We start from the raw sequence: 14,280 nt of genomic DNA, 5'->3' as shown, positions 1-14,280 counted from the left end.
TGTGAAAGAAAAAAGGACTGGATCGACATCTGATGGTTAATGAATATGTCTGAGCAAGCAGATTTCTAATGTTGTCTGTGTACAAATGAGTTTGAAAAATTGGGTTTTTAAAATAAAATAGGCAATTTTCAACTCATACAAACATTTCTGAAGAATACCTTCTAAAGAGAATACACCTACGGTAAAAATAAATATGCAATATAAAATTTACTTCACCAAAAGGAACAAAATTATTGCATTAGTATTGCTATCTGAGATTCACTATCTTGAGAATAAACCCTTTAGGTTTCTTTCGAATGTTAATCTTGACAAATGATGTTCATAACATCAAATTAGTTACTGCCTCTTATCCTGGAATACGTGTTTTAACTAACACTTTTTAAAACTTTAAAACTTACCTGAAAATTGAAATGCATGGTATGTACTTTTTTCCATGTTAGTAAAAACTGGAAGCACAGAAGTTGGATTGATAACTGAGTTCCAGGTAGTGGTCTCTGTGATTTCAGTAGGTATGCAGGTGATGCTGTTGATTCCATCAACACAGTGATAATCGATTGGGCAGGTATGCATCAGGCAGTCATTGTAGTTATGGTCACAGTTTTGACCCTGGTATATAAAAAAGAAAAAAATGATTTAAAAAAAAAATATATATTATTATTATTTATGTTAACTTTGGTGAAGTTCAGGGGGCGAGAACCAGAGCTTCGCTATTTCCTAATTACATCTGTCTGTCATCATTGACTCCCTATTTAAACCCAGTCACAGCTCAGCTCTTTCTCTTGCGTTAGCTTTTTTGCCTGTATATATATATATATATATATATATATATATATATATATATATATATATATATATATATATATATGTATATAGATAGATAGATAGATAGATAGAGAGAGAGAGAGAGAAAATATTAAATTGATTATAGTTAATGAAACTGTGCCTGTCTGACTCCCCGATTCTATTTTCGACTCCTGAACTTATCAACTTCCCGATCCAGCTTTGACCCTTTTTTGTACGACTTCCCGTTTTGGCTTTGACCTTGCAGCATGACTAACTGACTGATTATCGAACCAAGATCGGACCTGACACTGAACATGGATTTTCCTACCTCTTCTTCCAACCCTGAAAATTCAAGGGACATCCCGATCCCTCCAATGGCATCTACCTCCATTGCTTCAGTACCGGACCCACAGCTTTCCCAGCCGTGCCGTTCCAAAAGAAAACACAGACAGAATTCCTCCCCTGCCCAGCTCTTCTTTAAGGACTGGCCAGTTGCCAGGCTATTAAAAACATTATTTGATAAAGGGATACAAATCCCACCCGGAAACAACTATAACAGAAGCACAATAGCTACCTTCAGCCGAAGACGACATGGCAGAGCTACACCAAAAAATCATGGACGACATGAAACAGATTATGCAGCCATTTGCAAATGCCTTGAAAGCAATTCATTCTTGTTTAGATGGCATAGACAATCGCTCCAGCACCACTGCAGTTCCGCCTTCTGCCTCTCATGTGCCAATCTCAGCCCCCTCCTTCACTACATCTTCTCTTTCAGTGGCTCCATTGCTCGCCCTAGCCCAGACAACTCCGCCCCCGCCCCCAACCCCTTCTATCAGTATTCCAGAATACAACCTGGTTACAGCATCTGCTTCAGGCTGCCAATCAGCAGCTGCCATCCGACTTCACACCCTCTCCCCGTTGATTCAAAGGCAAATAATCGAAGGTAAAGACATTAACCTTGTTTCTATTCTTATTACTGCATCTGAATTTATTGATCATAGAGTTGTCAATTGCGGAGATTTAGCAGTCACTCTGAAATCCCGCAACCCTCGTCTGCTTAAAAATCTGTCCCTTGGTGAGTTTGTTCTTGCATTTTCCATCTATCGAGACGTCCTGTGTGTTGCATGTCCCCATCCCCGCCAAGAGACGGATCAATATATGTTTTACATCGTTGAACTATTGGTGAGATATGGGGGCACCATGTTCTATGAATACCACAAAACTTTTTTTTCTGCAAAAACTGTAGATATCTTGGCAAATGATCATATCATATCGTTGATTGATCAGCCCCCAATATAAATCTGTTTACTCGTATTTTCAGTGGGGTCAGGGCGACTGCATGCAGGGTATGCGCATCCACCACGCCCTCATCTGACCTGTGCCCAAATGTGGCAATGGCAACCTGTGGCAAAGTGGTTAACAGTGTGCAGAAATGCTGTGGTGATCAATACAACACAACCATACAAAGGAACAGATCACTTCACTACGCTCCCTTTTGTACTGTCAATCAGGACCCCTTGGTTAACTAGTGCAACCGCTCCTCTAATCCGCGGCTGCCAAGTCGTTTCCCTTCCGGGTCAATGATTTAGTGTACCGTAGCTCCGCCTGCTTTCTAGATGACCAACTTCCGTCTAACCCTGGGAAGGAATTGTTTGGCCATCCAGTCCATGGCACTCTGTTCCCTTTACACAGCGCCCTCGCAGGTTGGGAGAGAGATTTATCACCAAGAATCATTCTGTCTCTATCACACAACCCCATCCACATCAACCGCCACCCCCACCCCCCCCAGATTCAGCAACCGCATCTCACCTCCAATCCCTGCCCTACTCCCCCCCCCCCCCCCCGATCCGATACGGCCATCCTATCAAATTTTCTGGAACTAGCCAAGTATGCAATAACTTCAACAATTCAGTATGTTCTACCACATACTGCAGGTTCTTGCACGTTTGCAGCAGCTTTTCTGGGGACACTGATTCCAAGACCATCTGCCCAGCCTAATGATAATCAGTACTTTTTCAGTCCCCCCCCCCCCCCCCATAATCATCCTAGCCCTAGCCAACATATTCCAACACAATTGACAGTCTGCAGTTTGGTTCTCCACCGGCACACACACCACACTGTTACAGATCACCGCTTCAGCAGATCTCTGCTCCCAAGGCAGGCCACTGCGCACTACTGACAGCCCGCCTCGCGGTCACAGATACACATACGATCTGTACTGCCCCGCAGTCACAGACACACATATGCTCTGCACCGCCCCATGGTCACAGACACACAATACGTTCTGCACTGCCCCGCGGTCACAGACTTGCCCTGCTTTAAAAGCCTTGGTTGGCCCCCTTCGTAATCTCCCTCTGTCCCATTCATATGCAAATCTTCGTTCTGCTTGCTTTGAGCCCAGAATCACTGAGTCTCTAATCAGCCGAGATGGACAAAGAATTAATGGCCAGCCCCTTCCCAGTTCCGTTCCCCGTCTTCAGGATTAGCCCCATTGAAATAGCGACATGCAAAATATTGGGAAAAGTGCATAATCATCGATATTTCCACCCTGAGAAGCAGTTCCACTTTCAGTCTCAACGCCCTAATTCCCCACGATCAATTCTCCCTTCATTACATTACAGCTTCCAACGCTATTAAATCCATCAAAGCAGCAGGCCATGGTGCCTGGCTCGCAAAAGTGGATATTTCAGATGCTTTTAAGGCATGCCCATTCATCCCTCCCTCTGCCACCTGTTCAGGATCTTCTGGGAAGATTACTTTTTCCTTATATCCCCCCCTACGGACCCCACCGATCAAGCAATCTCCAATTTGCAATCCCTGTTTTCTCCAGTAGGCGTCCCACTCTCTGAAGACAAAAACCATCGGCCCAGCAACCTGACTAGAATTCCTCAGAATCACCCGGAACACCGTCAAATCCGAAGCCAGCCTCCCACTCGACAAACTGGAGCGCATTTGTCATCTCATTAACAATTTCCAAGTATCAAAATTAATCTCTAAACGCAGCCTGTTATCCCCCCTCGGTCACCTCAATTCACATTATTCCCCAAGGCAGAACATTCATATCGCGATTCTTGCTCTCGCCTCAACTGCAAAATCTGGATTCTCATGTAAACATCTTCAGAAGCAAGAAAATACAACAGAATGTGGTACACCTTGCTGCAACACTGGAACAATCAACGAATGAAGTTCCAGCAGCTCATCTTCAATTGTTTGTATATTAGTTTCCCATAATTTTATCATCCCTGCAGTATGTCTGACACTCTGAGGAATCACGAAGAACCCCTCCCCCCATCTCCTTCCAGACTTCCTATGATTGCTCCAAAAGCATCATTACCAGAAACTGGTTCTCTTCCCACCTCTCCGCTCTCGTCACCAGAGCAGGTCTTTCTCCCCAATTCTACACCACACACTCCTTTAGGATTGGCGCAGCCTCTCCAGCAGCCAAAACCCACATCAGTCTACAGCTAGCATGCCTGGAGTGTGGGCGCCCTCTCCGCCAGGACCACCAGAGGTTTTCCTCCAAACAGAGGGTTTTTTCCCTGTCCTCCGAGCGGATGGCCATCACATAGCTAGTTCCCTTAACCATTTAATTGTTTACTTATTTTGTTTGTCAATGTTTGTCTCTTCTTGCTTTTATGTTACACATTGGCAACGGGGTTCAACGGGGAGCTGGTGGTCCATCTTTTTGGGGGATAGTGATTCTCACTTCCCCGACCTAGAGTTCCCACAACTCCACAGGTTCTTCGTGCAGTCAGAAAGGACCACCGGCCACACTATTCTTTCACAGCTCATGTGCTATATCTTGCCTCATGAAAGAAGGCTCTGTCTTACTTCCTCCTTTATCCTCCTGGGACGTGGCCCTCATACTCTTAGTGCTCGAGTCCCGTAACTAACAATTATTTGTGTTTTTCCAGATTCTCTTTTCTTCCTTACATCAAGGCTTCATATGAGCCGGTCCGTCCTCTGGGGGTCGAACCCGGTCGCTAACTGGGACCCAGTCGCGAGGCTGAGCCTATAACGACTCTCCGAGTAGTCAGATGACTCTGTTTTCAGGGGCCCCGGAGGCCAATAGGGCCAGCCTCAACTCCATAGGGAAGACTCTCTCAATTGGAGTCTGGCCCGTCCTTTTCTCTATCTCTCCCCTGCTCTAGAGGCCGAGCCTCGAATCCTAAGTTGCAAAACACTCCCTTCCTGGTTCCCGCCCCGTGAAATATTATAATGTATAAATGATTAACCCTTTGGACAGATGAGTCAAAACTGGAGCTTTTTGGCAAGTCACATCAGCTCTATGTTCACAGATGAAAAAATGAAGCTTTCAAAGAAAAGAACACCATACCTACAGTGAAACATGGAGGAGGCTTGGTTATGTTTTGGGGCTGCTTTGCTGCGCCTGGCACAGGGTGCCTTGAATCTGTGCAGGGCACAATGAAATCTCAAGACTATCAAGGCATTCTGGAGCGAAACGTACTGCCCAGTGTCAGAAAGCGCTGTCTCAGTCGCAGGTCATGGGTCCTCCAACAGGATAATGACCCAAAACACACAGCTAAAAGCACCCAAGAATGGATAAGAACAAAACATTGGACTATTCTGAAGTGGCCTTCTATGAGTCCTGATCTGAATCCTATCGAACATCTATGGAAAGAGCTGAAACTTGCAGTCTGGAGAAGGCACCCATCAAACCTGAGACAGCTGGAGCAGTTTGCTCAGGAAGAGTGGGCCAAACTACCTGTTAACAGGTGCAGAAGTCTCATTGAGAGCTACAGAAAACGTTTGATTGCAGTGATTGCCTCTAAAGGTTGTGCAACAAAATATTAGGTTAGCGGTCCCATCATTTTTGTCCATGCCATTTTCATTTGTTTTATTATTTACAATATTATGTTGAATAAAAAATCAAAAGCAAAGTCTGATTTCTAATAAATATGGAATAAACAATGGTGGATGCCAATTACTTTTGTCAGTTTCGAGTTATTTCAGAGAAAATTGTGCATTCTTCGTTTTTTTGTGGAAGGGTACCAACAAATTTGAGCACGTCTGTATATATATATATATATATGAATGATGTGAATATATTGTAATAAATCTCCCCTTGATCCATGCAGCAGGAGAGGCTTTTTAACACTGGCGTGCAGGTTTCGATTGGATAGCAGCACATCTAGGGGACTAGACATGTGATTTGTTAAAAAAAACAAAAAAAACACCATCAACGGGCACAAATGCAGCAGCTTTTCATCTTTTATTTGGCATGCCGGGCAGAGAAGGTTCCAGTTTGCATAATACAATAGATCATATCAGTTCCTAACTCCTTCAACCTTTCCAGAAGGTTCCCATTTCCAAAGCTTATCTCTTACACCCATGCCCTTAAGGGAAGAAGCAATTATTCTGTGTTTCTCCCAGCATGAAAGATTACAGTCATTTAAATGGGTGCTAAACAATACTTTAAAACCCAGGTTCTTACCTTATTAGTTTTATTGATATTAGCACTGGTCCACCTTTATACTCTTGACTTATTTTCTATGTTATGCCAATATAATGAGACCTCACTATTTAAAGGACCAACAAACTGCGGCCCTAATACTGAAGTCCTTAACATGGAATTTCTTGTAAGATATTCATTACATACGATTATGAACAATTGATTTTTTTATCCGATATTCCATTTGTACAAAAGAATATGTTGATCTTTATGTGACATAAGAAACGTAGCATTGCCTGAGAATAGCTTCTCATTACAATAATTGTGTCTCATTACAATAATCAGCCAGTCAGTAGGAATAAAAATAAATAAATAAATAAATAAATAAAAGCATTTGCAGCTGCTGCTATAAGTGCAATAAATGGAATGCATATAGTTATATTCTTTCATAACCTTTGGTAATTTTTTCTCAAAATAATATTATAGAATAATATAATATATTCTACCAATCTGGTATCAGCTTCATGAGAAAACACTATGAGGCAGTAAGCTGTTTATATGTTGAGGAAGAATGACGCTAAAAGCATTATTTTTCATAGACATTGCCACCCACTTAATATATTCATAGAGATCAGAGATTCTAAAGAAGCCATTAAAATTCAAATCCGAGTATAAATTAGTGGTGGGCGTATAGGCCTGAATGATTATCTGGAAGGTTCCAGCTGTTACAATACTGCAGTAGAAGTTACTGAGGCACCTCTATCCTATCTTTCTGGGAGCTCTGTGATTTGCAAGACAAAAAATAAAAATGCTGAACAGTAACATATTGTATTCAGCATTTACTTAATCTTGCAGCCAGTTTGAAAAAGAAACACTTCTCACCACAAATCCAGGACGACAGAAACAGGTGTATCCATGGCCAGGATCCTTTTCAATACATATTCCATGGAAGCATGGCTCTGATTGGCACTCGTTAATGTCATATTCACAGTGGAGCCCTGTCCAACCTGCCAGTAAGAAAGCAGACATAGCACCGCTGTGAACAAATACAGATCCTCTGAAGTGAATATGAATTTAATTATTTAGAATTTAGGTGCTCTGTGAAAATAAAGGCACAATAAAATCTCAGCTAGAGATCTCAGTGACTATTTTGTTCTGCTTTCTGAATATCTGAAAATATAAAAAAAAACTTGAAAAAAATAATATCTTGACAAAATCACAAACAAATTAAAAAATATAAGTAGATTACAAAGGCAGTAGGATCCCAGTGATAGTAACAGCGCCTTCAGGCTTATGTTAATAAAATCAATTTGATAGGGCCCTCTCTGTCAAGAATTATATTTCAATTATGCCAAATGCCTCTATCATTACAACAGCTAAGCACCAAATAACAAAAGCTGTGATAAACATTGCAATACTGATCCAAGTTACCTGGCCTACAGTGGCAGCGATACCCATTTACAAGGTCTTGACAGATGGCACCATGAAAACATGGCCCTGAGTAGCATTCATTAATCTCTTCTTCACAAAAGTCACCAGAAAACCCACTAGGACATCTAGGAAAAACAAAATACAAAAATAAATAAATAAATAAAACACCTATATTCCAACTATTTGTAAGTTTATTGCTGTGTTTTATTCAGAGAATACATGAAAAACATGAAAGTCATTCATACAGTCACAGTCATTCAGAGGAAACATTGTGATCTCATAGTTGCAATAAAGAGAAACATGTCTGCAGGCGAGTCAGTGAAGCTGATGTTTCTGGGAGTGGGGGTGGAAAGGAAATGTTCTTGAATTATACCAAACTCTTCTTTTTATAATGAATATGGAAATGTATTTTTTGCTCAGATGCATTGTAACTGCTACAGTTTATTTAAAATCACTGCCACCTTCACTAGAATTAGAAGATTTAAGATAATTACATTCTTTATACAGAATGCAGTTACAGCAACAATAAAACAGTGATGTTACAAGCTTCCAATAAATATACAGTGCTATAACGCGGGTCTCGGGGGACACACAATATGAGCGTTATAACCGGGGGAGGGGGTGGGGGGCACCACGGGACACATAACAACACACATCTGACTAAAATACAAAATAAAATAACTCCTTCTCTATAATGCACATATAGTGAAGCAAAAATGTAACTTTCCGTGAATTAACCATGCATAAAGCACCATGTAATCTACGCTATATTGCGAGAAGGAGAGCAGGTCGGGAGAGGGGAAGAGGGAATGGGTTTGCCCCAGATTCAGCTGCCGGAGCTGGCCTGAAGCAAAGCTGAAGCGTCTCGTCTCTCAGAGAAAGCCGCAGCTCCTCTCGCAGCAAAAAAGCAAATACATTAGGAAAGATAACCAAGTAATAGTCCTAATATTTATTTAGTTATAAAACGAATGCTGAATAAGATGTCTGCGTTATATTAAATGCCAGTTCAGCTTTTCTTCAGTTCAGACACTGTATCAAAAGGGAGAGACAGAAACGGAAGTTAGACTGAGAAGTGGTTTACAGTTTGAACAACACCGGTACTGTATTTACTGTAGAAAGATTGCATGAATCACTAGTATAGGGAATTGGGGGACATGCTGTAGGAGCGTAACATCCGAGGCGTGTTATAACCAAGAGCCTTATAGCAAGGGAACACTGTATTAGGGAGGTTATTTAAGAGCTCCTACCTACATACTGTACATCTTAGATGTTTCTTGTTAAAAAAACAGATTAGAGCAAACATAAAACTTAGCAATGATTTGTGAAGCCCACTATTTTTTTAACAGTTGCTTCTAAGAAAAAGAGAAAAAACCCACTGAAAAGAACAACACAGTTAAATATTAATTATTATTATTATTATTTATTTATTAGCAGACGCCCTTATCCAGGGCGACTTACAATCGTAAGCAAATACATTAAGTGTTACAATACAAGTAACACTTAATGTACTTGTAATGTGCCTGCTGAAACACTGCCTCCAGAAACTGCTCCTGGAAAGAAGAGGAAAGTTAGTCAGCTATTTGTGAAAAATAAAGTGTCAACAAGCTCTGTATTCTCTCCAAGAAGAAAACCTATTCTCTAAAATAAGTTTGAAGTTAATCCTTTCTTTCTTTCTTTCTTTCTTTCTTTCTTTCTTTCTTTATTTTTTAAATGTATTGCTGGCATGTTAAACTACAGTGCATTCATACCTGCAGTGTTTCAGGTTTTTAACCTAATGTACTCAATAAAGAAAACATTTTGAAGAGCAAATCTCTTTATGTGAATTATGCTCAAACAATGCAGTTTGCAGGCTTTTCTCTACAAAACAATATATTTATGCACCTAAACTAAATTGCAGTCCACAATTGGGCACCTAACAATGTAATGGGGGGAAACATATGAATTGGGAATAAACAAAGACACTAGCTCGTACTGCATTCCAGTTCTGTTTCAGCTGCTGAACGTATTCTTCACCTTCAAAAAATCAATGAAGGGGCTGTAAATTATTTATGAAATATAACTTAGAAATGTCTTCTATGTCTGAGAGGTGTACAATTAAGATTCAAGATTAAAAACTTCACAAGGTTGTAAAGGTTATGGTCCATAGTCTTGCTGAGAGGTGTACAATCACAGATTTCAGATGTCTTCTGCAAAATACAGCTTTTAAAAAGTACACATACAGTGCCTTGCAAAAGTATTCAGACCCCTGACCAATTCTCTCATATTACTGAATTACAAATGATACATTGAAATTTCGTTCTGTTTGATATTTTATTTCAACACACTGAAACTCAAAATCAATTATTGTAAGGTGACATTGGTTTTATGTTGGGAAATATTTTTAAGAAAAATAAAAAACTGAAATATCTTGCTTGCATAAGTATTCAACCCCCACACATTAATATTTGGTAGAGCCACCTTTCGCTGCAATAACAGCTTTAAGTCTTTTGGGGTAAGTATGTACCAGCTTTGCACAGTGTCGGATTGATTTTGGCCCATTCTTCTTGGCAGATTTGCTCCAGGTTGTTCAGGTTGGTTGGATGACGCTTGTGGACCGCAATTTTCAAATAGTGCCACAGATTCTCAATGGGATTGAGATCAGGACTTTGACTGGGCCACTGTAGGACATTCATCTTTTTGTTCTTGAGCCACTCCAATGTTGCTTTGGCCTTGTGCTTGGGATCATTGTCCTGCTGAAAGATGAATTTCCTCCCAAGCTTCAGTTTTTTAGCGGACTGAAGCAGGTTCTCTTGCAGTATGTCCCTGTATTTTGCTTCAATTTTAACAAGATGCCCAGTCCCTGCTGATGAGAAGCATCCCCACAGCATGATGCTGCCACCACCATACTTCACTGTAGGGATGGTGTGTCTTGAGGCATGGGCAGTGTTAGGTTTGCGCCACACATAGTGCTTTGAGTTTTGGCCAAAAAGCTCTATCTTGGTCTCATCTGACCACAAAACCTTTTCCCACATCGCAGCTGGGTCACTCTCATGCTTTCTGGCAAACTCCAGACGTGCTTTCAGATGGTACTTTTTGAGTAACGGCTTCTTTCTTGCCACCCTCCCATACAGGCCAGTGTTATGCAGAGCTCTTGATATGGTTAACTGGTGCACCATTACTCCACTCCCAGACACTGAACTCTGTAGCTCCTTCAAAGTGATTGTTGGCCTCTCTGTGGCTTCTCTCACAAGTCTCCTTCTTGTTTGAGTGCTGAGTTTTGAGGGACGGCCTTTTCTTGGCAGTGCCTGTGTGGTGTGATGCCGCTTCCACTTCCTGATTATTGATCCAACTGTGCTCACTGGGATATCCAAACACTTGGATATTATTTTGTACCCTTTCCCTAATCTATGCATTTGTATTACTTTATCTCTAACTTCTGTAGAACGCTCTTTGGTCTTCATTTTCCTTCAGATTCACAGCCTGACCAATGATCCTTCAACAGTGGGGTTTTTATCCAGAAAATGTGACAGCAACTTTAATGGTTCACAGCTGGAGGCCAATGGTAAGGTAATTGTGTCCTTGTTAGGGCAATTTCTTTCATCGGTGTAAACTGGGAGCTTTCACAGCACAGGGGTTGAATACTTATGCAAGCAAGATATTTCAGTTTTTTTATTTTTCTTAAAAATATTTCCCAACATAAAACCAATGTCACCTTACAATAATTGATTTTGAGTTTCAGTGTTTTAAAATAAAATATCAAACAGAACGAAATTTCAATGTACCATTTGTAATTCAGTAATATGAGAGAATTGGTCAGGGGTCTGAATACTTTTGCAAGGCACTGTATATATATTTCTGCCTTCGCAGATTTATTCAGCTTTTCTTTTATTATTATTTATTATTATTATTATTATTATTTATTTCTTAGCAGACGCCCTTATCCAGGGCGACTTACAATTGTTACAAGATATCACATTATACATTATTTCACATTATACAGATATCACACATTATTTCTACATACCATTTTCTTTACTTTTTACATTTTTCTTAGAGAGTATTGTTTTTTAAAACCAATGCATTGTATGTTTTACCAGCTGAGAGCATATCAGTGTATCCACTGATGTTTACAATTAATAATGGCAGTGCCTTTTGAACACAGAAGATACTTAAGGGCACCATTATTTATATTAAAAACTGTTTCCTAGTCAAATCTGTATTTTCCCAACTGAATAAACCCAGTTATCAGTCTAGTTTTAACAGGCCTGCTGTGTCAAAATGTATACAAATAGAGCTATACATTATTAACAAGCTGTAGGAAGTCATGGGCTAAGTGTGATTGAATGAGTAAAATATAGTGTCACCCTGGGATTCATATAGCAAACAGTTTAGTTTTAATCACCAAGGAGTACTTTTGAGAGCCAACTTTTTCCTTTAAACTTACCCTGGAACCAGACATCTATTATCTTGGCATTAATTCTCTAGCTTAACAGAGACAGGAAATTCTACTGCCGAAATTAAAATGTAAGAAAAAAAAAAAAGAATGAAAATCAATCTACTGGATATCTTCTTTTATCAGCACACATATATGAACAAGACAGCAAGGCAAGCTCAAGCAGACATATATACAACCAATTATAAAAAAGCACATTAAAAAAGTTATGTTTTTAATTTAGACATAAAAGAATCCAATGGTAACCGAAATAGAGTTCCACAACCGAGGTGCACAACAGCAAAAATTTAAGACGACTTTTTGGAACAACTAAAATGTTCTGCATTTTCTAATCTCAAAGAACAAACAGGATTAGTAGTTCTTGGAGATAGGATGGCCCTAATCAATGAAGGCCTTAATCCATACAGTAGCTCAGTGGTATCCAATGTAAGGACCTGAGCACCAGAGTAATGTATTAAAGAACGATGAGTCTGACAAATCAGCTGCATTCTGGAAAAGCTGAAGCCTTCGAAGTTTAGTGACATGTATACCAACAAACAAAGTAGTGCAATAATCAAGACAATAAGTTAGAAATGCATGCTTCAACATCTCTGCATCCCTGTGACAGAAATATGAGTTCTGGTTGTAAATCTCCCTCCCGACCTGTGAGCACGCTAAGTAGCGAAAGGGAAAGGCTTTGGATGGGTTGGCCTGACAGTTCTTTTCCTGGGTCGGAAAGTCAGTCAGTCTGGAAAAAGACAGGACTCCGCTGCAGGAACGTATTGACCCGGAAGGTAAACGAGGTAGCAGCTGCAGGCAATTGAGTCAGCTGTAATCGTTTACCAAGGGGTCATGCATGATTGCATAAAAGGGGCCGGAGAATTGTAAATCTTTTCCTTCGTTTGGGTTTTATTGAGAGACTGGAAGGACCATGTGAGACGCAGAGAAAGTGTACGGGAAAATATTCGTGAGTGTTTTGTTTGTTTGTTTGTGTCTGTTTAGTAACTGTCTGTGTTTTTGTTATATAGCACTAGATGGCTAAACACAAATCCGGAGCTGTCGCCAAGGGCCAGCACAAAACCGGATCAACACTGCACTACAGTCACGATTAACATTGTTATCAGCACTTGTTCACAAGTATAGCACGTATTATATTGTACTTCACCACAAGCACTGAGAGCACTCACTTTGGACTTGTGATCACAAGCACTGAGAGCACTCACTTTGGACTTGTGATCATGTGTGTGTCTAATTGTGTGTGTGTTAGTACTGTGCTTATTATTTACGGGACTGCAACCCTTTTGATTACTGTGCAATACACATTGTTGTGTATTGCCAATTCATTATTATTTGCTGGCTGGTCATCAGACCATTGGATTAATACTCATTAAATTAACCATTTCACCCGTACTTTGTTGTCTGTTTGTTCTTGGGATTACTGCACCCGCACCGCACCTGCTATACACCTGCTACTAATTACCACTTTGCCACAATCCCGCATATCCAGCACAGACTTTAATTTGGCAACATTTCTCAATTGATAAAAAGCTATTCTGGATAACAGAATTAATATGGAAATCAAAAGAAGGCTCAGGGTCTAAGATAACACCCACGTTCTTTACTCTAGTGGAAGGTAAAATGGAATTGCCATCAAAAATATTGATTGGATTGCATTTTGCTAAACCCAGTTTAGAGCCAGTTAACAAAAACTCTGGGGTTTTATCTGGGGTTTTTTTCAACCAGTTTGTAGCCATCTATAATCGAATCTGAATAATAAACAGAATAATTACATTCCAATAGCTAGAGAGCACCTCATAATTAATTGTAACACTTTCCCCTTTTTTAGATTGAGTTGTTATTAAACAATATAGTGTGCATGCTGTGTCAAACCTGATTAGTATGTGAAGGTTGTCAGTTATTCTTTTAAATCATAATATTTGATGTAGAAACATTAACTTGCAGAACAAAGTCATTTGTATATCAAATTTGCTTGGGAGTCTAATTTCAACTTCAATTTCCTTTGTAGATTTTAGAGCAGTAGCCTAATAAGTTCAGACTGTCTGGATCTCTTAAATTCTCTTACTTAAAATACAGAGCTTTTGCACAAAATGTACATCCCACTGCACAGAAGATCTGTTGCTGCCTCGGTTCATTTTTACTTGGGTATCATCTATCAGGAACAGTAAAATGTAGCAGAATCCATCATTTCAATAAACAATGTTTGGTGGATGGATGTTTC

The 14,280-nt window shown here is 40.0% G+C and overlaps 1 protein-coding gene across 1 annotated transcript in view; it reads right to left on the bottom strand.

Annotated features, from left to right (window-relative positions):
- The window catches only part of eys (eyes shut homolog), a 458,209-nt gene that overhangs the window by 197,439 nt on the left and 246,490 nt on the right, over positions 1-14,280 (bottom strand). The window contains exons 35-37 of the mRNA XM_034921306.2: positions 7,631-7,755; positions 7,082-7,206; positions 399-606 (exon numbers count right to left, since the gene is read on the bottom strand). Of these exons, the coding sequence (XP_034777197.2) occupies positions 399-606; positions 7,082-7,206; positions 7,631-7,755 (458 nt within the window). The remainder of the gene's footprint in view (positions 1-398; positions 607-7,081; positions 7,207-7,630; positions 7,756-14,280) is intronic.

This window comes from Acipenser ruthenus, chromosome 5 (assembly GCF_902713425.1).
Source record: "Acipenser ruthenus chromosome 5, fAciRut3.2 maternal haplotype, whole genome shotgun sequence".
NCBI classification, from domain to species: Eukaryota; Metazoa; Chordata; class Actinopteri; order Acipenseriformes; family Acipenseridae; genus Acipenser; species Acipenser ruthenus.
The sequence above is the reverse complement of the archived record's forward strand: the minus strand, read 5'-3'. Positions and strand labels throughout refer to the sequence as shown.